Here is a 26,094-nt window from a genome sequence, read left to right on the forward strand (position 1 = left end):
AGTATTCTACAGAAAAACAAGTGAAGGGAAGAGAGGAGCTTTAAGAATGGGGGGGGGCATTGTTCAAAGTCAGTCTTGCTGAAGCATTAGTGTGTCCATCTTAATTTCTATCCATCTTTACGTTTCTATAGCGGCTTCCATCACGATAATAGGGTTTAGGCAGGGGTAGTGGAGTCGGGGGGAGGGGTAGTGGCGTCTGGGAGGCTAGGACCAAAGCAGCATGAGAATAATTTTTTTTCTATAATAAAATAATAACCAAAGTGCAACCGTGGAGGGGTTAACGAGGACCGGTGGGTAAGGCCCCCCGGACTGAAATTTTTAAATGGGGGAAAAAAGGAGGTTTCGATTCTTCTGCCAGGGAATCATCAACAGAACCAGGCACTACTTTGTGGCCCATTTCATCCTCAAAACAATCACGCGAAGAAGGCACTATTTCTTCCCTTTCGCAGAAGATCGAAGAAGATTAAAATTTGCGCTGAGTTCCGCAGCGAGGGGCCGAGCCAGACACTCTTAACCCAACCCACCCCGCAACGTCACTCTCCTTAGGCGGGGTTAGTGCCGAAGACTCAAAGTTCTCTCGCCACAAATACCCGCAACTTCCGGGAGATTGTCCAAGAACCTCAGCGCGCTTGCGCTGCCCCGCCCCGTGACGTCTCCATTCCGTCCCTCCCCTTTTGGAACGCGGAGCCGCTGAGCGGGCTGTCGGCCATTTTGTGAAGCGGCGAAAGAGGTGGTGGCTGCTGTGGGCTCCGGGAAGCCGTTCGGGCTGGGGCTGTCGGCCGCGGGGCGGAGGCACTCGCGCGGGGGGTAACTCGGGTCTGGGTTCGGGTGCCGCGCAGCTCTCCCCGGTAAGACTCCCGCAGCCCGGAACGGGCGGGGCTGTGCGGGGCTCGAGCCGCCCCTTGGTGGCCCGGGGCGGGGCCTTCGGAGGCCTCCGAGCCCGCCGCAGCGAGCGCCCCACACAAAAGGGTCGCGGCATGGCTGCGGGGGGGCCTGGGGAGCCGCTTGCGCCTTTTAAGCCTGAGAGGCTGCAGGAAGGACGCAAGAGAGGATGAGCCTGCATACCGAAGTGGGGACGAGGCCATAGGGAGGACGCCCCCGTGGTCTGAGAGGGAGGAGGCCACAGCTGGGTGGCCCAGCGGCCCGCGAACTAACGGGGATTGCAGTAAAAACATACCTACATCCCGAATGAGCGAGATTTTCTATGCCTCCCAAAAAGGACAGAGATTGTAACTACAGCTCTGTGCCCGGTAGTGAGGAGATAAACATAGTGAGGACACTCCCTCCATCCGAAGTGGAAAGGAGGCTCCTGTGGCTAACGGGAAGAGGGGACTAGAATCTGGACACACCTGTGGGGGGAAAGCTGCAGTCGGTACATTCCTGTGAGTCTAGGAAGGAAGTCTGAGAACTGGCCGCCTTCGTGGCCTGAAGGTGGAGGGGGTTGCAGGGAAATGCTTCCAAGGCTCAGCGCTGGGCGGGGCTTACCCTCGAGGGTGTCGGCGATTTGAGAAGCCGGCCTCTGTAGCGAAAAAGTGGGGGTGAGTACGCCTCCCAAACCTCTGAGAATTACAGTAAGATGCCAGGCCCTTGATCCCCAAGCAGGGAAGGAACCGCAAAGAGCACCACCTTTACATATCCCTTGGGAGAGAGCCCCCAGCACTGAAAGGAGCAGGCCCAATAGGAGGTGGAAGGTTGGGTGCTCTTGATAGTGAATTGAGTTTCTTAAGGTTTTAGTTGGCAGCCACGTGAAATGGGTGGGGTTGAGAATCTACAGGTTAGTGTCGGGGATGGACACCAGTGCAGGAGGCTTAGCTGTCAGACTGTAAATGCATGGACTTCATGTGTGCCTGTAATGTGTATTTTATAGTGAAAAATCTCAGCGGCTGAATAACTTTGGGTTATTCAGCACAAAACATTTTGGGAGTTTTGTACCCTGAGTTGCAGGCTCCATAGGAGAGGTTTCTGGACTCTGAAACTGTCCTTGATTCCTGGATTTCCAGAGATGATTTAATGTAAATTGTGGTAGTTGTCAGGAACCATCCCGTATATATTCAGGAATAGTGTAATTCCAGTCAATATAACCTGAGAAAAAATGTAACTGCAACTGAGGGATTGTTGAAGGAGGGACTTGTGACTGGAGTATTCTTAGAGCTTCTTGCTTGAATGGTTTAAAATCGTGTAGTTTTTGTAAAATGCAGTATTAGTAAAATGAATTGCATTGGACTTTGTTACCTAGTTTATATTGTTAATGTATTTCAGAGTATTTGCAGTTCAGAAATGTCCTACAAGTTCGGACATAAAGGCTGATTTTGTTTTATAGAAATGTAATACAAGACTGGTTGTACTCGTTTTTGAAATCTGGTGGTTTTGACCAAATAGACCATTTCTGGATTTAGTGGGAAGTAATTGTGTTCAGGCATTTTCCAAGAATATTAAAAAGTTGGGAAGAACTGTTACAGGTGGTTAAAATAATTTTGTGGTAATTTTTTAAGAAAATGAAATGTTTGGCTTGCTTATATAAAGGTTGAGGATGTGTTCAGTATTATTGCTGTAAAAATTTTTAACAAAACAGGGAATGCGTTTTATATGATCTTTATATGCTCAACTAAATGTTTATTTTGTTTATGGATTGTAATGCATAATTTGTATTTTTCTTATGTTCATATCTGTTAGGTGAAAAATGTGAAGCTTTAGAAACCATTGTGGTAGTTACTTGGAACCTATTGTTATGTGTTATTATCAGCATACTTCTGGCTTTTTTCACTTTCTTGTGACTGCCAAATGTTTTGATGATTGCATATTGAGAGTTTGGGGGTTGTTGGTACAATTTTTAGATGTGAAACTTGATTTTGTGGACCACTGTGTTCAGGTGCTGGAATCCAGTGACAATGTTCATAACGTTTTCATTCCATTTTTGTAGAGAGCCACTCCATCTTCCAGTTTAGGTGAATATTTTCTTCTGTAGATGTTGTAGAAAGAACTTCTAAGTGTCAGTAATTGCACAAAAGATGCTCTTAGGTATCTCTCCCTAAAATCTAGGGATTGTCGTCCATTTCTGTATCTCCTGTCCCGGCCATAAGTGTTTAATAAATGTTCGTGGTATAAATGAATGTTGTTAAATGTGTAGGTCAACTAAGCAGAAAAATAACTTCATCTAATTTGTAGTTTATCGGATTTTACTACCACCACTCATACACCTTTTGGTTTGCAACGAGTTTATTTCATTAAATTTCAAGCCACCTTTTAAGTCTTAAGTGAGGGTGAATGTGGTTGGCTAGGTTAGAAGTGATATTGTTGCTTTTAAGTTTAAATCAAGATAACGTATTTGTTGGCGTTTGGGGGGATTGAAACATAATATTACAGTGTTTTTGTCAGGAGGAATATATATCTTATTTAGAAATATCTTGGTTTGCCACTTTTGAGAACTTTCTGGAGGTTAATGGGAAAGTTGAGTAACGAGCTGTCTAAAGGATTCATGTCCCTCAGTGTCAGAAGAATTGTTTCATTAAGAATAATCCCAGAATCTGAAATGTGATTCATTTGGGGTTGGGAACAAACTCAAGTGGATGAAGCTGTGATTTTTTCCATAATGCCTTCCATAATGTGATTATGCGGCTTATAGCATTATGCCCATTATGATTGGTTCTCTGTTGCTCATCTTTGAGGTGAACATTTGAGGGGTGCTGGTTTTTGTATTTTTTGAATCTAAAGAACTTAGCTCTGGTTATTGTTAATTAAAGACTGACAACTGAACAAAGTTAAAATTCTCTTTTTGATGTTTTTCACCAGATGAAGAGTGGGGATGGTTAAGTTCAACTGGTTTGTGCTCTGGCTTCCTTATAAAAGGATTGTTGTCAGAAGTTTTACTCTGAAATTCCAAGGGTTTGAAATGACTAGTAAATAAGAAAACATGCTGTGACGTAATAATGTGCTAAATGTTCATAGCAGATATTTGTAACTTGTTCATGTATCTGGTATTTCTAAAGCTGAAGCAAAGCCACTATGTTAGGACTAATTCCTAACAAAGTTTGAAAAGTATACTAGAGCAATCTTCTTGTTTTAGATCTTCTGATATATATCAGTGAATTTAATGGCAAATCAGGCCCATTTTCTCCTTTGTACCTTTATGCTTTACAAATAGGTAAAACATGTATTTTAGTTGTTTTGATGCATAGAATTGTTTGTTTTACCCTTCTAAAATTCAAGTCTTAAGGTGGTTGAAGTGGATTTTTCATTTTGGGATCCTGCATTCTGTTACCAGCTCACATTCAGGACACAGGAATGAGTAGTTCCTGGAGAACAGTGGTGCCTCTATTAAATTATTGTGCTCTTTGCAAAGTGAGGTGTTGAAAACAAAAGTACTACTTCAGTTCTCAGTTTCTATTTACTTTGTTTGAAGGAAGAAGTGTAACACCAAGAGTTGTGAAGTTCTACCTTCTAGCCTGAACTTTCTGGGTACTTTTCTTTGGTATGGGTTGATGTGGGCCTTCCCCTTTGCTTAAATAGAAAAGATTCATGAATTTACTTCTAAATTGATTTTGTACTTTAAATTGAATAACGTAAAATTTGAGGCATTTGTCGAATTCAGCTGGAACTTCAGCTTTTTCTTGTGGAATGAGACTTTCCCTTCTTGTTAGAGTAATTTCTGGCAACCCGTTAGAAATTTTTGATAGCAGCTCTAGTGTGTTGCCTTTGGGCGTTAACTGGCTGACTCTAAACTTGTTCTATCCAGATGAACATTTGGAGGCTTCTTGGATCTATCTGAAAGGGAAAAGGCTGAGGAACCTGTTCTCCTTACCTTCAGGGCACATGTCCTGGCCTGACCACATACCAGACCTTTTGAATTGGAGTTTCCAGTGGGGGAATCATCTGTTAATCATAAATGCTTAACTAGAAAATTACTGTGGTTCTGTTGGTTATAGAGTCAGACTTGTACATTTAGAAATTAATATTACAAAATTGATGCTCTTCTTCATGGAGCATAGCTTTTACCTAAAAGCAAGCTTTTTTGTGTTTCATGTTTCCCTTTGTGACCTGTTAGATAAACTTCTAGGTGTGGTTTTTAAATAAAGAGTTTTAAAACTCTTTAGACTTAATTAGAACTGATTTATACAACATATGAAAAATTAATACAGTGCTCTGGGCTTTTGAAAGCATTGTTCATGACATATGTGCGTAGCTTTTGTGGCAAAGCAATCTCACTCTTCATTAATTTGAGTATTGTCTAGAAGATGTTTAGCTTGTCCTTTAGAAAAAATTTGGAGTAACACTAAAATTTTTTAATATGTTTTACTTTTTTGGTGTTTAATATTAAACTCGCAGGTGGTATCCCGAACTTGAAAGATAGTTAAAAATGAGTGTTGTTCTAAGTAGTGTTCTGTTGGTAATCTTTATACTTAACAGTGACAATTTTCTTCTCTGTTTCTCTGAATCAAAAAATGATCTTTTGAATGTAGTTGTCTAATAATTTGGTCTTATGTATTGCTTGTGAATTGTTCAAACTTCACCAGTTTGGGAGAAATTCCAGTAAGAGATGAGTGACTTGTTTTTACTTTGGGAAGTCTTCTTAATATGCCAGACATTTTTAGAGATTTTTTTTTTAACAAGTCTCTTGGAACAGTTTTGGTGTTAGAAGAAAAATTAATTGTTATAGCCTGAACTTTCACTTCATTTATGTTTCTTGATGCTCAATGCTATTTTGGTGCAAAGGAAAATATTTTGAAAGAGCAATTGCAAGAATTTCCATAAGTACCCTTGAATTGATGACTTCGTCATTTGTCTTGGAACTGTTTGTGTGTGAACTTGTGCTTTTTCATCAAGTGTTTGGTGGGACCTGAGGAAATAGGTTGTAGTTGGACTTACATTAATGGAATTTTCTGTACTGGTTTAATCATCAAGTGATAAAAGTAATTACCATCTGTGAAGCTGAGCTTTATGACTTATAGTTTTTAATTGATTCATTCTTGGACTAATTTATGGCACATTCTTGATGTATGTAAATATATAATGCTTTGAAAGATACTCAAATTTGAAAGCAATACCAAGTAACAAGCATGTGTGGGATTTTGGTACATTTCTTTCTTTCTTTCTTTCTTTCTTTCTTTCTTTCTTTCTTTTTTTTTTTTACTATGCATTCTAATGAAGTACTCTGGTGGTTTCAGACTCGCCTTCATAATGTACAGTTCAGTGTGGCCTGTGCGTGTTGTTTTGTGTTTCCTGCATTGATTTTTGCCTCCGTTTATTCTCTATTGCAGTCTAAAAGTTGGTTTTAATTGGTTGCCCACAGGATTGACTTGGCCTCTACTTCTTGTTAAGAAAATACATCTCTTGTTTTATCAGGTAAGAGATTTTGAATAGACGGTTTGTTTTTATACAAAATAAAATGAGACAGCTTATTTAGTAACATGAAAATATGTGTAGTAACTGAATTGTGGGGGATTTCCTTTCTTTTTTTTTTTTTTAACAGTTTTATCTGAGGGATGGGGGTGGGATAGACTGGGTGCCTTGAACAGTTGTTGCTTTCTTCGGGGTTCGGTTTTATATGGATGTATTTCTTCTGCTGAATTCCTGATTATTAGGCAGTAAGCTGTTTTTTTTGTTTGTTTTTTTGTTTTTTTTTCCAGTGTAGCATTCCAGATTAATTACAAATATAGGTGCTTGTTATTGGTATGGTTTTTTAATATTCCTTAGAGGTAAAGGTGTAGATAATGGATCATCCGTTTTAGAGTACCTATTTTGAATTCAGATGGAACTTTAGTGATTGGACTCTAACCTTCTTGTTAAATAACAATGGTAGGCTCAAGATAGTTGAAATGACTTGCCTGTCAAACAGGCACTTAGTAGAAGAATAGCAGATCTTATTTCATATTTTTTCAGAACCTAAAAACTGTTTTTCTCTTTAGATGGCTTTATGAATAACTTTTGTGTTCTTTGGTTTCATCCTCAGCCTTTTTCTAGCTGGTAATCTGGCCAGATTTTTCAGTATCATGTTTTCATATGTACCTTGTGCAGACTTTCACTAAAGCCCTTCTCTTAGTAGCAGGTGGTTTTTGAAGAATTACTGCATATGTCAGTTTAGCCCTGTGTTTAATTTTTGTGTTCTTGGGACTATATCAGATTCCTATTTTACTGTCCCAGTGCAAACTAACATCTCTCTATCTCTCAAGTCATTTTGGGTGCCTAGATTACTTACTCATGATGTGATTAAGTGATGAAGCATTTTTTGAAGTTGAACAGGAATGCTATCTTAATTTTGCATGTAGCCAGTATGCTACAGACAGTAGGGAATGAGAATTTGACTTAATATCTTGAAATCTTGATGAGCTTACATACAGACTGTAAATAGTAGTAAATAAGAAGAAAAGAGTGTGTTGGTGTGATTTATTTTTTTAGTATTGATTTTTCTTGTTGACTCTTGCAAACCAAAAATGAAAAGCTTCCCTCATACCCCAAGTTTCTAGTGTTTTATAATGGTCTCACAAAGAGCATTTTCCGTTTGCCCATCCATCTTTCTGGATTAAATTTGAAGGTGGCTTTTATTTTTGTGTATGTGTGTGAGAAGACTGTCAAAGCTAAACAATATATCTCTGTTTTGTGTACAGCAGTCATAATAGTTGAGGTATAATTACAGATTTTGTTGTATCAAATTAATAATTCACACAATATTTGACATTGAAAAACTGCTTTCATGGGGTTACAGGATTCTTAGAGCTTGCAGCAGGAAACTTTGCTCTTTTAATGTTCCTGACTGAGAAGTGATAAAACCAAAGCTCAAATCGTTTATCATTTTTCTGAGGTTATAGAACTAGTTTAAAGGTTTATATTTAGAAGTTGATATTTAAGATGGCTTGGAAAACATCCTATGTTGTTGATCACATAAATTTCAAATTAATATTTTTTCCAGTCCTAAAAGTTTGTTTTATATCACTTTACAAAGGGCTTCCCTTGCATTTTCTTTTGGAAGCCATAAGAACTGAAATACTGAAATTTTGCTTAAATCTGGGAGAAACTTCTCAAAAAGAAAAAGTTCAGAACGGGACATTATTTAAGGAGAGTAGTGAGCTCCCAGAAATCGCACAGGAGTTATATTGAGTAGGGACTATAACAGTCACTGAATAAAGTTCATACCCTAGTTCTTTTTAAACAAAAGCAAAACCAAAAAATACCCTTTTTTTGTTATCAGCCTTCTTTGGGAAAAACGAGACTTTGAGTGTGTGTGGTTTTTTGTTTTGTTTTTTTTTTAAATGGTGAGTTTGGAAATGAGTCATTGGGATCTGAGTTTGAATTAAAACATATATGGTGAATGGCACTGCAGTCAGGTTCTACTTTTTGGAGTGATGAATATAAATAACTAAGATTTGGGCTGTTATTCAGTGTTTCTTTTGGATTCTTTGTATGTATCAACCTTGTTTATAATAAATAATTCCATATATAGTTTTCTTTAATAAATAGAGCTGTAATGCAGATTGAGGAGTTTTAGGTTGAAATATGGAATCTGTTCTCTTTTGAGACTTGACTCTACTTTAGTGTTAAGTATTATTTGTAATTCGTTAGTATTACAGTTTTCTGTTTGTTTTGCATTTTGAGATTGAGTCATATAAAATGACACTGGTAATTCTACAAAGTTGTCATGTTTATAAGGAAAATGCTAAGCCACTATTAAATACTAACTTTGATACATCCTTTCCATGTTTTTCCCTGCAGATTGTTCAACTTTGTGTCCTGATTTGACTTACACATTTCTTTTAAATCTTACTGAATAATTAGTGATCTGAATGATGTAATTGGTGATTCTACTTCTTACGGTGGTTTTTTCCCTGAAACTTTTGAGTCATGGGTCTGAACTTCTAATTGTTTACAGCATTAATTCCTTTTGGAAGTTGAAATTGTTTAGGTTTTACATTGTAAATGGCACATGATGTTCAGTTTTTAGAATATTCAAATTTTTAAAAAAACCCTACATTGCTTGTGATAGTTTGAGGGTATATTTGAGGGCCTAATAGGTAGCTGGTCATTCTTGTAGTTAAAAACTTGGTGTGATAAACAGGAGTCTGACCTGGCCGTTGCCTTTTCTCATCTGCAGGTGTGTGTGGTTTCAGCGCAGCATGGCTGTGGTCATCCGTTTGCAAGGTCTCCCAATTGTGGCGGGGACCATGGACATTCGCCACTTCTTCTCTGGATTGACCATCCCCGATGGGGGCGTGCATATTGTAGGGGGTGAACTGGGTGAGGCTTTCATCGTTTTTGCCACTGATGAAGATGCAAGGCTTGGTATGATGCGCACAGGTGGTACAATTAAAGGGTCAAAAGTAACACTTTTGTTGAGTAGTAAAACGGAAATGCAGAATATGATTGAACTGAGTCGTAGGCGTTTTGAAACTGCCAACTTAGATATACCACCAGCAAATGCTAGTAGATCAGGACCGCCACCTAGCTCAGGAATGAGTGGCAGGGTAAACCTGCCTACAACAGTACCTAACTTTAATAATCCTTCACCCAGTGTAGTTACTGCCGCCACATCTGTTCATGAAAGCAACAAAAACATACAGACATTTTCCACAGCCAGCATAGGAACGGCTCCTCCAAATATGGGGGCTTCTTTTGGGAGCCCAACGTTTAGCTCAACCATTCCGAGCACGGCATCTCCAATGAACACAGTCCCACCACCACCAATTCCTCCAATCCCAGCGATGCCATCTTTGCCACCAATGCCGTCCATTCCCCCAATACCAGTTCCTCCTCCGGTACCTACATTGCCTCCCGTGCCTCCTGTGCCCCCAATTCCCCCAGTCCCTTCTGTGCCGCCCATGACCCCACTGCCACCCATGTCTGGCATGCCACCCTTGAACCCGCCACCTGTGGCACCTCTACCTGCTGGAATGAATGGCTCTGGAGCACCTATGAATCTGAACAATAACCTGAACCCTGTGTTTCTGGGTCCATTGAATCCTGTTAACCCCATCCAGATGAACTCTCAAAGCAGTGTGAAACCACTTCCCATCAACCCTGATGATCTGTATGTCAGTGTGCATGGAATGCCCTTTTCTGCAATGGAAAACGATGTCAGAGATTTTTTCCATGGGCTCCGTGTTGATGCAGTACATTTGTTGAAAGATCATGTAGGTCGAAATAATGGGAATGGATTGGTTAAGTTTCTCTCCCCTCAAGATACATTTGAAGCTTTGAAACGAAACAGAATGCTGATGATTCAACGCTATGTGGAAGTTAGTCCTGCCACAGAGAGACAGTGGGTAGCTGCTGGAGGCCATATCACTTTTAAGCAAAGTATAGGACCTTCTGGACAAACCCATCCCCCTCCTCAGACACTTCCCAGGTCAAAATCGCCGAGTGGGCAGAAAAGGTCAAGGTCAAGATCACCACATGAGGCTGGTTTTTGTGTTTACTTGAAAGGGCTACCATTTGAAGCGGAAAACAAACATGTCATTGATTTTTTTAAAAAGTTGGATATTGTGGAAGATAGTATTTATATTGCTTATGGACCCAATGGGAAAGCAACTGGTGAAGGCTTCGTAGAATTCAGGAATGAGGCTGACTATAAGGCTGCTCTGTGTCGTCATAAACAATACATGGGCAATCGCTTTATTCAAGTTCATCCAATTACTAAGAAAGGTATGCTAGAAAAGATAGATATGATTCGTAAAAGACTGCAGAACTTCAGCTATGACCAGAGGGAAATGATGTTAAATCCGGAGGGGGATGTCAGCTCTGCCAAAGTCTGTGCTCACATAACAAATATTCCATTCAGCATTACCAAGATGGATGTTCTTCAGTTCCTAGAAGGAATCCCAGTGGATGAAAATGCTGTACATGTTCTTGTTGATAACAATGGGCAAGGTCTAGGACAGGCATTGGTTCAGTTTAAAAATGAAGATGATGCACGTAAGTCTGAACGCTTACACCGTAAAAAACTTAATGGGAGAGAAGCTTTTGTTCATGTAGTTACTCTAGAAGATATGAGAGAGATTGAAAAAAATCCCCCTGCCCAAGGAAAAAAAGGGTTAAAGGTGCCTGTGCCAGGTAATCCTGCAGTTCCAGGAATGCCCAGTGTGGGTATGCCCAGTGCGGGAATGCCCAGTGCAGGAATGCCCGGTACAGGAATGCCCGGTGCAGGAATGCCCGGTGCGGGAATGCCTGGTGCGGGAATGCCCGGTGCAGGAATGCCTGGTGCAGGAGGTGAAGAGCATGCCTTCCTGACTGTAGGATCTAAGGAGGCGAACAATGGGCCTCCATTTAACTTTCCTGGTAATTTTGGTGGTTCGAATGCCTTTGGGCCACCACTCCCTCCTCCAGGATTAGGAGGGGCCTTTGGTGATGCTAGGCCTGGTATGCCTTCAGTTGGAAATAGTGGTTTGCCTGGTCTAGGACTGGATGTTCCAGGTTTTGGAGGTGGACCAAATAATTTAAGTGGGCCAGGATTTGGAGGAGGCCCTCAGAATTTTGGAAATGGCCCTGGTAGTTTAGGTGGCCCCCCTGGCTTTGGAAGTGGCCCTCCTGGTCTTGGAAGTGCCCCTGGGCATTTGAGTGGGCCACCAGCCTTTGGGCCTGGCCCTGGTCCTGGCCCTGGCCCAATTCACATTGGTGGTCCGCCTGGCTTTGGATCTAGTTCTGGAAAACCAGGACCAACAGTAATTAAAGTGCAGAATATGCCCTTCACTGTGTCTATTGATGAGATTTTAGATTTCTTTTATGGCTATCAAGTGATCCCAGGCTCAGTGTGTTTAAAGTACAATGAAAAAGGTATGCCCACAGGTGAAGCCATGGTGGCCTTCGAATCTCGGGATGAAGCCACAGCTGCTGTCATTGACTTAAATGACAGACCTATAGGCTCAAGGAAAGTAAAACTTGTCTTAGGGTAGCTGTTCACATCAATTCTTTATAGGGTAGATCTTCATAGTGCTGTGATTAATGCATCCAGATTGTTTTCCTAGTATTTCCAGGTTAGAACCTGTGGATTGTTTCAATTGCATATAGATTGGTTTCTATAACATAGAGCATTGGTTGACTGTTTACAGAAGACTCACTACCAGGATGAATATTGCTGTATGTTACAGTAAAGCTGTCTGGAGAGAACACAAAAATGATTTTGGCGTATCATTAGAGAAACCATTTGTAAAACACAAATGACCACATAAAGCTTATCAAGGAGTTTAGATTGGTTTTGTTTTATACCATATGGGATGAAGAAAATAGAAATGTCAATAGAGCTCATTAAGGGTGCTCTTGCCAGCTGCTGAAAAATAGAAGTTGGCTACTCTTGGAATTTGGTTTAAAGCTGGACAGATTTGCTTTGTTATAGGGTCAAAGCTTTGTCTAAAGTCCTCATTTTCTTTTAAAATTGAATAAAATCTCTGTATACAGATTCACTGTATGTACCTTTATTGCTTCTTGAGGGTTCTTGCTGTATAGACAGTCCTGCTTCTGAAGTTGCTGCTTTTTTTGTTTGCCTAATTGACTCATTTGTAAATGAGCAGAACTGTTTTGTTGTTGTTGTTTTAATATAAAACTCCACACTTGGTTTGTGCTATAACCTTGAATTTTGATTTCTAATGTCACAGTTAAAGCTGTGTGAAATAAGAACTTTTGCCACAAAAATAAAATATGGAGTCCTCTACCTACCAGAGCCTTTTTGGTTTGACCGCCATGTTTTAGTTTAGTCAGTTTAAAAATTGTTCATGTTGTTTGGATGGCATCAAAAACCAGAAACCACTTCTAATAATCATTGTTTAAGATGCCAGATTTGAAGTCCTGTCCGTGATGGACTAATGTTCTGGCAATTTCCTTCTGTCCCAAATTTGTGTGAAATTTTGGCCTGTAACTAAACAAAGAGAGTCCATTTTTAAGAAAGAGCATTATATCTAGGGTTTTTTTTTTAAACTGAAGTTGAAATTGTTAGCTTTGTTAGCAGTAGTGTTATAGAAAAAAAGAGTCATAAGCTGTTCCATAGATGTGCATTTAATCCTGTTACTTGGAGGCTTTTTGGTCTAGTTGTTTGATCAGGAGCCTGTTCATAAAAATTCTTCATACAGAGTACAAGTGCAGCTGCCAGAGGGGAGAGATTTGAGACTCTTTGCCCTTTCATACTCTTCTTTGGCATTCAGGACACTTAAGGCAGGAGGACCACATGGGTTCTGGTTGGTAAGTGTCCTTGTAATGAAAACATTTGCCTTACAACATCTGCTCACTGCTACAAAAGGCTCTACTTATGATTACTTTCCTTAGTTACAATGCTCTAAAGATGTGTCACATTATATTATAAACATATGGAATGGGAGATTGGAGAGAGATCATGAAAAACAAATTTTGTCTTTTACATGGGTCTCTGTCTTGGTTTGAAACATCCCCAACATTTCCTGCAAATCAATGCACTTACAAAGGGGTCAGCCTTTTAAAAGAAGTATTTCCTATTAAAAAAAATAGTGCCTTTTTGGTGTTGCAAGTCAGTGGAACACTGAAATACAGCGTCTCGTGTAATTTAGAGTTAAGAGTGGCAGCAGTTTCATTTGTGTGATAAGATTTGGAAAGCTTTTTCATCACTACAATGTTAGAGGATTGACAGTACAGGATTTTTTGTTTAGGGAAAGGATTGTTTAGACTTTCAAAGAAGACATGGCTGTGTTGTGGGTGTTTTGACAATTCATGAATACAAATTTGCTTTGACAGATCACTAGATATTGCCTCCTCAACTAAAAAAGCAATATGATGTTTATATATGCTGTTCAATTTAAGTTTTCTGTTAAGTAATCATTTCTCATTCCAAAGACCGAGTGCAGAAAACTTCAGCGCTGCTTGGGAGTCTTATTTCAACTGCAGATTATTTTCCCCATTGGAGAGCTGACTATTTTCATTTTAGAAAAATGGGTTGTTTGAAGATAAAAGCCCTTTATCTTTTTTCACAGTTTATTTTGGTTATATGTTCGTACAATCTTATTAAATACTTCATATACTTTATTGCTACTACTTTGTTATTTCTACATCTTAGATAAATGCTGAAAAGGAAAACTTGATTTCATTGTTCATCAAATTAAATAAATTAAGAAAATAGTGGTTTGTGTAGAATTTGGAGAGAACTATGTTTCATATTTGGTTGAGTCACAACAGTGCTTCTCTTGTTGTGAAATGTAATTAAATGCTTTGCCCTCTGGAACTTGATTTTTGTGTATCTGAGACTTATTAATATAGTGCTAATTGCTAAGCATACTGTTCATCTTGTTCTGGGCATTGGAGTTTGAGTTTTTAAAAAATTCTTGAAAATATGTTCTGTGCAATCACTCATACCTCTCTTCCTGCAAATTTTCTCAGAAGAACTAGGTTTGGGGTGAAAATGAATTTATTTTCTCATTTGCTTTGTATGGTATGAAGGATTTGTAAAGCTTTGCTCAAAGTTGTGTGCATTTGTAAACACTATCATGATATTTTCAATTTTATGTGTAAATGTTGTCTTTGGTGACTGACATGAATGGAAGAGAATCTTTTCCATTAGGTTTAATTCCTCCCACCCTCCTGCCGGGGTGTTTTGGGTTTTTTTTAGTTTAAAGGATTAGAGATACCTACAAAATGTATTTTATAAATAAGCAAATTTGTAAACTTTCTGAATTTCAGTGAAACATTTAGTTCACAAGCAAAATTTGGAGGTGTATTCTGTGTTTAATACTGTAGTTTGGATGTACATTTATTAGTGGCTTTAAAAAAAAATGCAACACTGTTAAGTGAAATGTAGTTCCTAGCTTTGTGCTCCAAGTTGTCAAAGCATCAACCATGAAAATTTCATTAGGAAATTTTTATTTAGAATTTCTGAGAGTAATGTTCAGTGTAATTAGGTCAGTCTTAACCCACTGGATGAAAGTCTAGGGCTGTGTATGGACATAGCAGACATACCTTGGATAAAATAAGGATCCACGAAAGCCTTAATCAAACTCAGAGTCCTTTTTATTGGATTCTGTCATTGTGTACAGGTGTGGGTCAAATGTTTAAAAATAAATCCACTCATCAATTTCAAGACCACTTAAAAATGAGTAAAGAAACCGTAAAGTTGGCTGCTAGTTAAATCTGTAAAGAATTTCTAGCAGTGATCACTTTTAAAACTTATTTCCCACTCTTGGAAAATTACCACATTTAGTTTTACTGGCAGTTCTATAGTAGTCCAAGCGTTAGAAACCAAACACAATAAAATAATTCATTGCCAATATGGCCATGACATTGCCAGCAAATACTGCCTTGGCATCATTCAGCAGAGGTTTTTGTTTATAAAGATGAAGTCTTGAATACTGTTCAATAAACTTGTCACAAAATAAAAGAGGCTGATGCTTTTAATGCTTTACACAAGAGTACTCTACTGAGCTATACCATCAGGTTTTTTGTTTTTGTTTTTTAACTCCTACAAATATTTTGTGCCTTTGGAAAGGTGGATTTGGTGATCTTGGAGGTAACCATTATTGCTTATCCTTGTCTGCTAATGCTGAAGTGTGGAAAGAAGATACCTGGAACGGCAGGGAGGAAACTTAATTCTAGGTCAAATCTGTGGTATCCACCTTCTCAGACTTCTATTTCATGTGCTTTGCTTGACAGCCACTTCGTAATGTGGACTGAGAAAGAACCAGAAACCATGTGTTCCTTTTTACAGAAGGTGTCTTGAAGGGATTATCTTTTTAAAAACTGATTACTTTAAGGAATGGGAAAAGAAATCTTTAGAATACATTGTCAATTGCACATACTTCTAATTAGAGCTTTTTTGTCTACTTATTCTTGCATTAGTATGTGAGGTATTTTGAGGTGGGGAAGAGGGGAGAGGAATCAAAAATATTGCTGCTTTCTGACATTGATGCTCTGGTTTTGTCCTTTCCACATATGTTCAACTGCTTTAAAAAAAATTAGTAAATGAAAAGTTTCCATGAACTCCGGAGTCCTTTAAAAATAATCTGGATTGGAGTTGCAGAGAAATTAGCGGGCTGTTCCTTTTAACCAAAGCTCTTGAAAAATGTATATAACTTTTACCTTTATCATGAATGAGTTTTTAGCCTGTATTTGAGCTTCAGTACCCAGGTTGTTTTAGAGGGGCTTAGATTTAAACATACTTAATTCCAGGTGGTTGCTGAACTGTTCTAAAATTACGAAGGTTTGACTAATAAGCGTTTGAAAAATCACAGAGTGAAATCAGCTGTCTACAGATAGACTGTATGCTGATAATGTTTCATTTTCTTGCTCAGGAGAAAACTCTCAGTTTAATTCATTGTTGTCTGCTTTCAGATGTTTTACAAAAAGAAATGGTTTATCACTTATGTGCATTGCCACCATTCTCCTTACCCCCCAAAAGTAGAGTTTTTATAGGATATGGTAGAGTCCAAACTTAGGACTATCTTTTTAATTAAAAAAAAATGGTTGATTTCAGTTTTGCCTTTTCAGTATAAAATCTGATAGATCGCATTGACTTACTCTAAAATTTCTGGAAAGAGTGTATTCTGGCAGTGGCACAGTTCTCTGATGCTGTAGTGACTTTCTGGAAAAACCCTTCTGTTCGACAGTAGGAACAAGTTCATCTCTTAGTGGTGCCTGTTCATGTAAATGTTAATTCTTTATTGTGCTGTTCCTGGATTTATTCTTGTTGCCTTGTGCTACTTTGTGCCAGAGGATCTCACAAACATCTTAGAATATGGCTCCTTTTCTGGATCAACATAACTAACAGCGAGCAACTAAGGTGGCACTGCTTTTCTACATATTGCTCTACTACTGAAGAATCCAGAGGGGGCAAAAAAGCCACTTGATGAAAGTGTTGTAGCCCCAGGGGCAGAAGGCAGCACTCTAAAAAATTTGGGGGCAGCAAATAGTGCTGGGGAAAATCTCATTCTTTTAATTCTGAGAGGCCCAGCGACTTTCCCCTAGTGAAAATGTTGACTGATAGTTAAGTCCTAGAGACTAAGGAAACACCAGTTGTGGGCTAAATGACACAGCAGACATTGGAATTGGCATCCCAGCTGTACCAGACATCTGGATTCTGATTTTAGTAGCTTAATATTTCAAGTCATTTTTCCTAGTCAGCCAGAAGCTTGCTATTTCATGTTGAGAGGAGGAGGAGGTGACTCTTGGGGAAAAATAGAGCCATGACCAGCAAGAGAACATAGTTCAATATGGACCGTCAGATGTTGAAGAAGCATAACACACTCCCAGGGTTGAGTTGTGCTGTATTCAAACAGGCTGCCTCTTAGTGTTTCATTCCCTCTCCATTCTGATGCTGCCAGTTTTTCCCTTTTACCTGTTTATAAAGTAAGTCTGCTGGTAACCAGGGCTCTGAGTTTCTCACTGCTGTCTCTGTAGCCTAGCCGCCTAACTTGGGGGGGTGGGGGGAGAATGTGAGCTCACTCACGGTTCTTGATCAGTGAATAAGATTTGTCACTTAAGCATTTGTGTTACATGCCAGATGTAACAACCACATTTTGGTACTGTAAGTCACCTGTTAGTCCTTGCAGAGCGGGGAAGGCTTAAGAGTAAAGATGTATTAGCTACCTAAGGGGTCTTAAATCATACTAACTGGTGCTATTGCTGATTTCATCTTTCTTTTGTTCCACTTGGGAATGAGTTAATGCCATCCTCCACTACACTCCCCCCACATACTGTGTTGCTGTACAGAGATGGTTATGTCCTTTATACATAACTCCCTTCTGTGGTGTGAGCCTATGGGACCAGCAGGGTCCCTCAGCTATAAATCTGGCTAAAGTGGAAAGACTAATGCAGCTCTTACTTTCTGAAGTAGATACTGCCAATTATCTTTGCTTCTGTGACCGCTAAATTGACAGGTTGGAATTGGAAATGTCTGTTGCCTCCAAGCTTTTAAGACAGTTTCACATGGATAATCAGCTTAGCCATAGCAGTAACCCATGTTAACTGAATTCTTTGAGCAGTGTTACACACCCAGCACTTCCACGCTGTGGTAGAAAAGAAAGCAAAATAAGGTGCTTGTTCTTAAAGACCTAAGGTTTTAAATTATACAAGTAAGTGCTCGGTTGTACTTGTGCATGTACAGGGTACACTCATGTCCTACAGGAACTGGATGGATAAGGGTTTCCTGGCCAGTTGCTAAATAAGTATAATGGAAGTATAATGGAAGCAGGTATAATGGAAGCCTTGTGTGTAAGCTGAGGAAAGGCATGATCTCTAACTGAGGTTCTTGGGGACACAATATATTAATTTAGAAAAATGAAATGTTTAATAGTGTGAGGGAACACAGTGGCACTACCTAAAATGGTGTTTGTCCTGGAAGCTCTTAAAGTTGTCCCAAAACAGTGTAGTCTGAGTGGCATGACTGAGCTGAATGGTGAGTAAGGCAGGCAGGTGAGGGTTGTACTAGGGGTGTTCTGACTTAGCAGAGGGATAGAACCTTTTATCTTTTTGATAACCCTTTGACTAGCTGCCACGTACCACGTAGAACCAAATGGCCTAATAAGACATTCATAAATGCTCCAGAATTAAGTGAATTTCCCCATCGATTTCACCACTTACCCAGCCCACTATCTGAAATTGATTCTTTTCTAGTTTTGCCTTGATTCGAAAGAGTTTTAGCCTTTCTATATGAAATGTCCACCTCTTTGTTCTTGTTCTTCTAGACCAGTGGTATTCCAATAGACTCGTCCAATGGAAATGTTCTCGTCAGCATTCATATGCTAATTAGCCACTGTAGTTACTATTTTTTTAAAGATTTTATTTATTTTGAGAGAGAGCATGTGAGCCAGGGTGGGGGGGGGGCAGAGGGCCAGAGAGAGAATCTCAAGCAGACTGCACACTGAGCATGGAGCCTGAAGCGGGGCTCAGTCTCACGACCCTGAGATCATGACCTGAGCCAAAGTCAGGAGTCAGATGCTTAACCGACTGAGCCACCCAGGCACCCCGCCACTGTAGCTACTATTAAATTTGAAAAGCCAGCCAGTGGCTACTGTATTGAACACTGCAATTCTAGATTGACAAAGCGATAGAATTTCGTCTTCCATATCTGATCTTTGGAGATCACCGTGTTTGGCAATACTGACCAATAGAAATAAGAGTCACTTATGTTATTTAAATTTTTCTAGTAGCCACGAAAAAGGTAAAAAGAAACAGGTGAAATTAATAATAAATTTTAGCCCAGTATATCTGAAATGTTACTATTTCAGTATATAAAATTATTGAGCTGTTTTGGTACTGTTTTCAGTTTATACTTTACAGCACATTGTGATTTGAACTAAGCATATTTCAAATGCTCAGTATCCATTTGTGGGTAGGAGGCCATCCTTCTGGACAGTAGATTTAGAATATGAGAAAAGTTACCCCAGTCATTTCTCTTTCAGCTGTTTCTTTTGAATATTTGAATTTTGTTGCATTCCTCCTAACCTTTCCCATTCCTGTTATGTTGGCAGTCTTCTGTATCAGTTAATTTGCCTCGGTTACCATTTTCATGGGCTACAGTTACCTTATCCCCCGGCTAACTGGTTCTTACATTGTGAAATTATTAATCCACCAAAATCCAGCAGAACTAGAATCTCCCCCATCCCCCGCCGACCCCCACCCTGTACCCCATCTACAATGGCAAGTGGGCAACTCATTGTGTGTGTGTAACGCAATTTACTTATTGTTCAAACCCTCACTTTTCTCAACTTCCCTAATCTACAAATTCTGAATAACAACCCATTTTAAGACCTCCCATGTTTCCCAAGTGGATTTATTCCAGTAAGAGGGACTTGAACTAGGAACAGTAGGTAGGTTTCTTTCCCAAGGCTCTGGTCTGCTGCTTTTCACTTGGCTTCTTTATGCCATAGATCACATTTCACAGTGGAAATGCACAAGCTCTTGTTGATGTCCTTGCCCTGGAGATGCTCAGGGAGATGGTCCAGTACTGTTGTCTTCTGCACTCTGCAGGTAACAGGCAGGGGTCTCATTAAAAGAAGGTAGATTAACGGAATGTAGATTCCAGCAGGGCAGACTAGGGGCAGAATTGGCTGAATTAGGTATTCTCTGAAAATTTTGGTAAAAATCAAATTTTCCTGAGCTTAATTCTACTTTGTTTGTAGAGTTGATGCTTGTTTTTTAAGGTTTATTCCTTTGAATAAACTTAAATTCTAGTCCTGTTCATGTGGAGATTAGCAGTTCCTCTGTTCCTGCCCTGATGGACAACTAGGGGAAACGTGATGGGTGCAGAATTCTTTTCCATCTAGTATAAGTCTAGCTGGTGTGGTCATGGGAAGAGGCCACATGAGCCTCAGCTGCTCATGTGGAGTGGCTGGGTGGATTTCAGGTTGGACTGGATTACAAGGTGTGAGCTGTTGCTAAAAGGGATGGAATAGAAATCATATTCTCAGACTTGTGATTCGTTACTTACTGTATGTCCCAGGATTAGTCATTTTCCTTTCTCTGGCCTCAGTGTTTTAGACAATGAGATAATCTCATCATGCCCAGTTAAAAGCTTCTGTGATTCTGTGAACCCAGCCATTCTGTTTCTTTCTGGAAGTTTGTAGGTAATTTGAAGCTTAAACTACAGAAAAATCAGTGGAACTCAAAATTTTGGTCTGGTTACTGCTCTGCTGCTTTTTCTGATTTTGACAGCAGTCTCACACTGCAGCTTGAGAATTTCCTTAGGAGAGAATAGTAGAGAGGTTCTTCATTCCCACCGGTTAGGTCCTCTGGAGCAGGTAGACCAGAGGCCTTTTTCTTGGTTGTCCCGTGAACCAACAGGTTAGATAATGGTACCACAAAGGATCCATTTATGAGCACTGAGAAGAGGAGCAGTTAACACGTTGGGCACTTACTCTGTTAGTGTCAGGCAGGGGATACTTTGCATGGTTGGCCTCGTTTTATCTTCACAGTAACCCTGTAAAGTTGACATTTTTATTCTTTTCCCCACCTTACAAGTGGGGAAATCCAGGGGAAGAGAAGCAAAGTAACTTGCTCAAAGTCTCATTAATAGTAAGGGTAAGCAGAGATTATTCTAATCATGGGCTGCCTGCATGACTCCAGAGGCAGAACCCCTCCTTCAACCATTGCCTGTCCCTGACTTTTGGGAGAAGATGTAGGAGGCTGCTGGCAACACTCTTCTTGAGCCTGCTAGGGAAGGGATTCTGGTCTTGCTCCAATACTCTAATGTTTATTTTGAAGTAGGCGGGTGGAGGCTTTGTGTAAACCCATTCAGAGTCCTAGGGCAGAGAAAAACTCCCACTCCAATACTGTCCTATCTTGCTTGAAGGCCGTATGTTCTTCCTCAGTTTGCTTCTTTCCCCATATCCAATTTGCTCCACAAGCTAGGTTCTCTTTGAAGAGTTGGACACGGGTTGTCTTTGTTCAAACTTTGGATAAGTCTTCTGGGGATGTATAGTTTGACTTCCAAACTTTTTTGACCTTCACAGAATATACCAGGATGGGACACCCTGTGACCCTTTACTGTACCATATTTTCTTGCTTTTCACTTTTTGTGTGACATTCACATTTTAAGTTTTATAGTATTGCCAAATACAGTGGCAGCCAGACTACTTAGTATTATATGGATCTAAACCAAACTATTGCTTAAAATTTTAATTTTAAACACAATTTTTGTAGCCTGTAGTCGTGTGTAAAAAAATGTATCTTTTTATAGTAAGGATTTACATATTTGGTTTAGTTTGTGACCTGTGAGGACTGTCTTTGGGGCTGCTAATTTAAGTTTGGGGGATCTCTGAGTTACAAAGGGAGAAGCAGGGGTAAAGAAAAACTTGCTGACCTTATCCATGTCCCTTGAGGAGGCAGAGAAGGAAAGGAACTGTGGTGATGGTCATAGTTCGTCTTTTCCAATCTGAAGGGCAAAGAGTATTCCATGGGTGGTGCTCTGCCCATTGGGAGCCTGTTGAGAATTTCCTGATTGGCTTTCAAGACTTGAACGAGCATCTGAGCTGCTCCAGCATGGCAAGGTAGGCAACAGGAGTGTGAGCATGGCTTTGGTTTGTTGAAGGAGTGATCCTGCCACCCAGACATTTTGGTGCTCTATTCTTCCTCTTCAAAGCCTGGAAATGGGATTGAAGGCTGGTTCCTTTCTTTGTTAGGCTTTTGGGAAGGGAAGAGGGCAGTGTGATACCTGAGCATGAAAGACCAATGAGTTTCAGCTCGACTGGCACTGAATTGGATCCAAGAGAAGAGATGTGTTCATGGATTTATGAAGAGCAGAGTTAGACTCTCCAAGGCAGGGAAGGGGGTGCCATAGAAAATGGACAAGTCACTCTCTTTTGACAGAGTGGGTTTCCCAGTCAACAGAGGTAAACCGGCCAGCTGTGGGAAGGGAAGCTCTGATTTTTAGCATTTGCCCAATTTCTGTGGCTTAAAACTTTACCATATTCATTTACAAAATTACCTGATATTTAACACTTGTCTCCTGCAAACCATACAAGCCTGCTCTAGCACACTGCTGCAAGCCTCCCTCGAGGTGCTTTGAATTGCTATCATGTGCTTAGGTTTATGCTATGTGAAATAGATGCTGAAGCAGTGTTTGTTTTAAAGATGTTATTTTACAGACAGGTGAGGAGCTGGAAACGTTGACAATACAATTGTGATGTGGACTGAGTATAGTAGTCCAGAGTGAGAAATTGTTGAGTGATGGAGATATTGTGAAAAAGAGCCTATGAGAGCTAGGCTTGAAGGATGATAATAGCTAACACTTACTGGTAATAATAGTTCCAGACTGTGCTAAGCACCTTGCATACATTATATGAATCTTCCAAAAAAGATAATATCCCCCACTTTACTAACCCAAGGCTTAGTATTTTGCCTGTAGGACATCATTCTAGTGAGTGTGTAGTAGTATCTCATTGTGGCTAGGGAGAGAAGTAAGGCCAGTATTTGGAGCCTGGTCACTTCGCCACAGAACCCATAGTCTTGCCCACTACATTACATTGCTGTTGGTTATAAGAAGGAAAGTTCTTCAGGAGAGGAGGGTATGACTTTAGTCCGAAGTTCTAGACGAGGTAGGAGTCAGAAACAAGGAGTCCTTGTTTTGTTTAGCTATGTATGTGTCCTTAGCTAAATCACATTCTACCTCTCTGCCTTGAATTGAGGGACTTGGTTTTAAATGATCACTCAGTTCCTTTTTATTTCTGACAATGGAGAAAAGCGGAAGAAAACAGCCTACAAGGGAGAGCAGAAGGGAACAAGTCTTCAAGTGGTAGAAAGCAAAGGCAGAAAAGATTGGTCCTATATATATACTTAGTTGTTTCTGTTTGCAGTTCCTGACTAGCACCAAATGGAAAGGTTAGGAGTGTTGGGAGCACATAGAAATAACAAGCTAGTCTTCTGTGTTAAGTGTTCCTAAAAAGCTTATTTCTCCCTTGATGGCTTCAGCAGCAGGTTAGGACTAGATTTGGGTCATTTCGAGGATCCTTGGATTACCACTCCTTTCCTAGCAGTAATTAACAAATATTTACAAAGCACCTGCTATGTGTGAGTCACTAGAACGGGAGCAAGACAGATCTGGTCCCTTCTCTTGTTGAATCTATAGTCTATTAGAGGTTATATTTAAATAAACAAGTTGCACATTTTGATAGGTTTATGAGAAGCTGGGTTTTGTTGGAGTTAGGGAAGGTCTCTGACTTTGTTGAACTGAGAATGGAAATGAAGAGACCAGTTAAGAGACTGTTACAGACATCCAGGCAAGCAAGATATGCTGGTTCAGAAGAGAGTGCACACAGAGACCTGGCAAATATTACCCAGACCTCTCTTACAAAAGTAAATGAGAAAATTTCTGAGACTTTTGACTCACTTAAATGTAATATTTTATATGGTTTTGTAAAATTTGAGTCCTATAAAGGAGGCTGAAAGTCCCATGAGATTAATTATAATGGCACTGGATGAAAAGTAAATGAGTCTGGCGTAAGGATGTAGCTGTTCAAAGGATATAGGACAGAACAGTGACATGAACTAGGAATTTTAATTCTGTAAGATTTCTAAACAGAGGTAGGCTTGGAAATAGATTTTAAAGGAGATCAACAGGATTTGGGGAAGATTAATAATCCCAGGCATTAGACAATTTAAAGGGAATATGACTCAAAGGATAGAAAAGTACGCATTATAAAGATTTGCTTATAAAGAATTGCTAATTCCAATGAGAAGCAAAACAGGGAGATTGGGGAAAAAACAACTGGTAGCACAAGAAGCTCTGGTCTCTTAGAAATGGAATCCAGTCCCATATGTATATGTGGGCCAACAACATTCTGGTTGGGGTTTTAGTCTGGTCCGAGAAGAAACTGAAAAAGGATAGAACAGGACCAATTGTGGGGAAGGGGTAGACATGGTAATAAACTGGGAAAGAATGCTCTTGTCTACCAGAAATTGAGGCCTAGCACCAGAAGAAACACCTGGCCCACTGCCAGTGTGTCTTCCCCAGATCAAAAACCTCTCTGTCTAGGATCTTTGAGAAGTCACAGAGTGAGGGAAAAGGCAGCAGCTCCCGTTGTTGCCTGTAACCTCACCACCACAGATAATTACTGGTAATACTTTGGTAGTTCTCAACAAAGTGTCAGGGATAAACCCGGAGTTCTCCACTTTTGAGTCCTCCACTTAAATTTTTCCCCAACATTTTATTGTGAAAACTTTGAGCATACAGAAAAGTTGAAAAAACTATACAGGAAATATCCATGTATCTACCGTTTAGATTTTACAATTTAAATGCTCCTGTATTTGTTTTATCACATATCCATTCAACAATACCATTTCATTTTTTTGGTGCATTTCAGAGAAATTGCAAACATGAGCACACTTCTCCCATAAATATTTCAGCATGTCTTGCGTTCATTATTTCATATAGGTTTGTTGGGCAAGGGGAGGTGGTAACCTTTACATACAATAAGATTTATATACCTTAAGTGTACTGTTAGATGAAAATGAAAAATGTGTTTGTGACTCACATTCTTACCAAGATAAGGAACTTCTCCATTCCGCTAGAGTTATCTCCTGCTGCTTCTCAGTTGATACCTGCCCCTCCCCTGGGGGACATGGGAGGAACAACCAGTATTCTGAATTTTTTTCACTATAGATTAGTTTTGCCTGTCTTAAAACTTTGTAAGTGGAATCTATGTATTTTATGTTTCAGATTCATCCATGTTGCAGATATTAATAGTTTGTTTATTTTTGTTATTGAGTAGTTTTCTATTACATGTATAAATATGGTTTATTCATTCTCATATTGATGGACACTTGAGCTGTTTCAAATTTTTGGCTATTATGAATAAAGCTGCTATGAACATTCTTGTACAAATCTTTTTGCGGACATAATGTTTTCTTTTGGATAAAAATCTAGGAGTGGAATTGCTTTTGGACTAGATGTGTGTTTGGTTTTCTAATAAGCTGCCAAACAGTTTTCAAAGTGGTATATTTAATGCTTTCACTAACAATGTGAGATTTCCATGTCCTTGCCAACATTTGGCATTGTCAGTTTTTCTACTTTTAGCCATTGTGGTGGGTATGTGATAATATCTTGTGGTTTTAATTTGCATTTCCCTGATGACTGGTGATGTTGATTACTCTTCCTTTGCATATTTCCAATTCTTCTGTTTTCTTTTATGAAGTATCTGATCAAATTTTTTGGCCATTTTTAATTTGTCACTTGATACTGAGTTGCAGGAGTCCTGCATTTAAATTTTAAAGCTCAGTTACACAAGATAAGGATAGAGAAGACTTACTGTTGGGACAGTATTTCAAATGGGAAAGGCTTCAAAGTTTGAGTTGAGCAAAAGCACATGTTACCATTTATTCAGCAAATGTTTATGGGTACTAACTATGTACTAAGCACTGGTATTAGGGATACAGAAATAATACCCAGCCCTACTTCCAAGGAGCCCATAGATTATGAGGATAGATGGACAAAAGTAAAAATTTTGACATGGCAGTTTCAGTGGTATATCATGAATATTTCATTTACTGAGTACCTGCTATAGGGTAGGTACTATTACAGATACTGGAGATAGATTAGGCAAATCAGACATGGTTCCTACTCTAATAGAGCTTGTTTTCTTGGATGTCTATGGATGAAGACAGTGCAGAAGCTCTGATACGGGGAATGAGATTGATGTTGTGTGTATGTGGGCCAGAAATGAAACCTGG

At 39.6% G+C, this 26,094-nt stretch overlaps 2 protein-coding genes across 11 annotated transcripts in view; both read left to right on the forward strand.

The window, feature by feature from the left end:
- The first annotated feature begins 609 nt into the window (after window positions 1-609).
- Window positions 610-26,094, forward strand: part of CPNE1 (copine 1) — a 34,195-nt gene continuing 8,710 nt past the window's right edge. Inside the window, exons 1-2 of one of the 7 annotated variants that reach the window (XM_034641513.1) lie at window positions 773-848; window positions 6,287-6,339. Coding sequence is in view for 1 of the 7 variants with exons in the window: in XM_019796614.2 (XP_019652173.1) it covers window positions 10,885-10,899 (15 nt within the window). In the remaining 6 variants the exon portion in view is untranslated. Of the gene's footprint in view, window positions 849-6,254; window positions 6,340-9,089; window positions 9,226-10,783; window positions 10,900-26,094 lie in introns of those variants that run through there. The other 6 variants (XM_019796615.2, XM_019796616.2, XM_011221265.3 and 3 more) reach the window with 6 other exon arrangements.
- On the forward strand, window positions 712-24,619 carry RBM12 (RNA binding motif protein 12). Of its 4 annotated transcripts, none has more exons than XM_019796611.2 (3): window positions 712-730; window positions 6,287-6,339; window positions 9,083-24,619. In XM_019796611.2, exon 3 carries the CDS (start codon window positions 9,105-9,107, stop codon window positions 11,874-11,876), a length of 2,772 nt encoding a protein of 923 aa, XP_019652170.1. In that variant the 5' UTR covers window positions 712-730; window positions 6,287-6,339; window positions 9,083-9,104; the 3' UTR covers window positions 11,877-24,619. The 4 variants fall into 4 exon arrangements, with proteins under 4 accessions (XP_019652170.1, XP_034497403.1, XP_034497402.1 ...); XM_034641511.1 differs by lacking the exon at window positions 712-730 and adding an exon at window positions 760-848; XM_034641510.1 differs by lacking the exon at window positions 712-730 and adding an exon at window positions 792-848 and having other exon boundaries at window positions 6,255-6,339.

This window comes from Ailuropoda melanoleuca, chromosome 13 (genome assembly GCF_002007445.2).
Source record: "Ailuropoda melanoleuca isolate Jingjing chromosome 13, ASM200744v2, whole genome shotgun sequence".
NCBI lineage: Eukaryota > Metazoa > Chordata > Mammalia > Carnivora > Ursidae > Ailuropoda > Ailuropoda melanoleuca.

Bases quoted from the DNA above. Each gene is read 5' to 3' on its own strand.
- RBM12 (XM_019796611.2), top strand. From the start codon at position 9,105: ATGGCTGTGGTCATCCGTTTGCAAGGTCTCCCAATTGTGGCGGGGACC.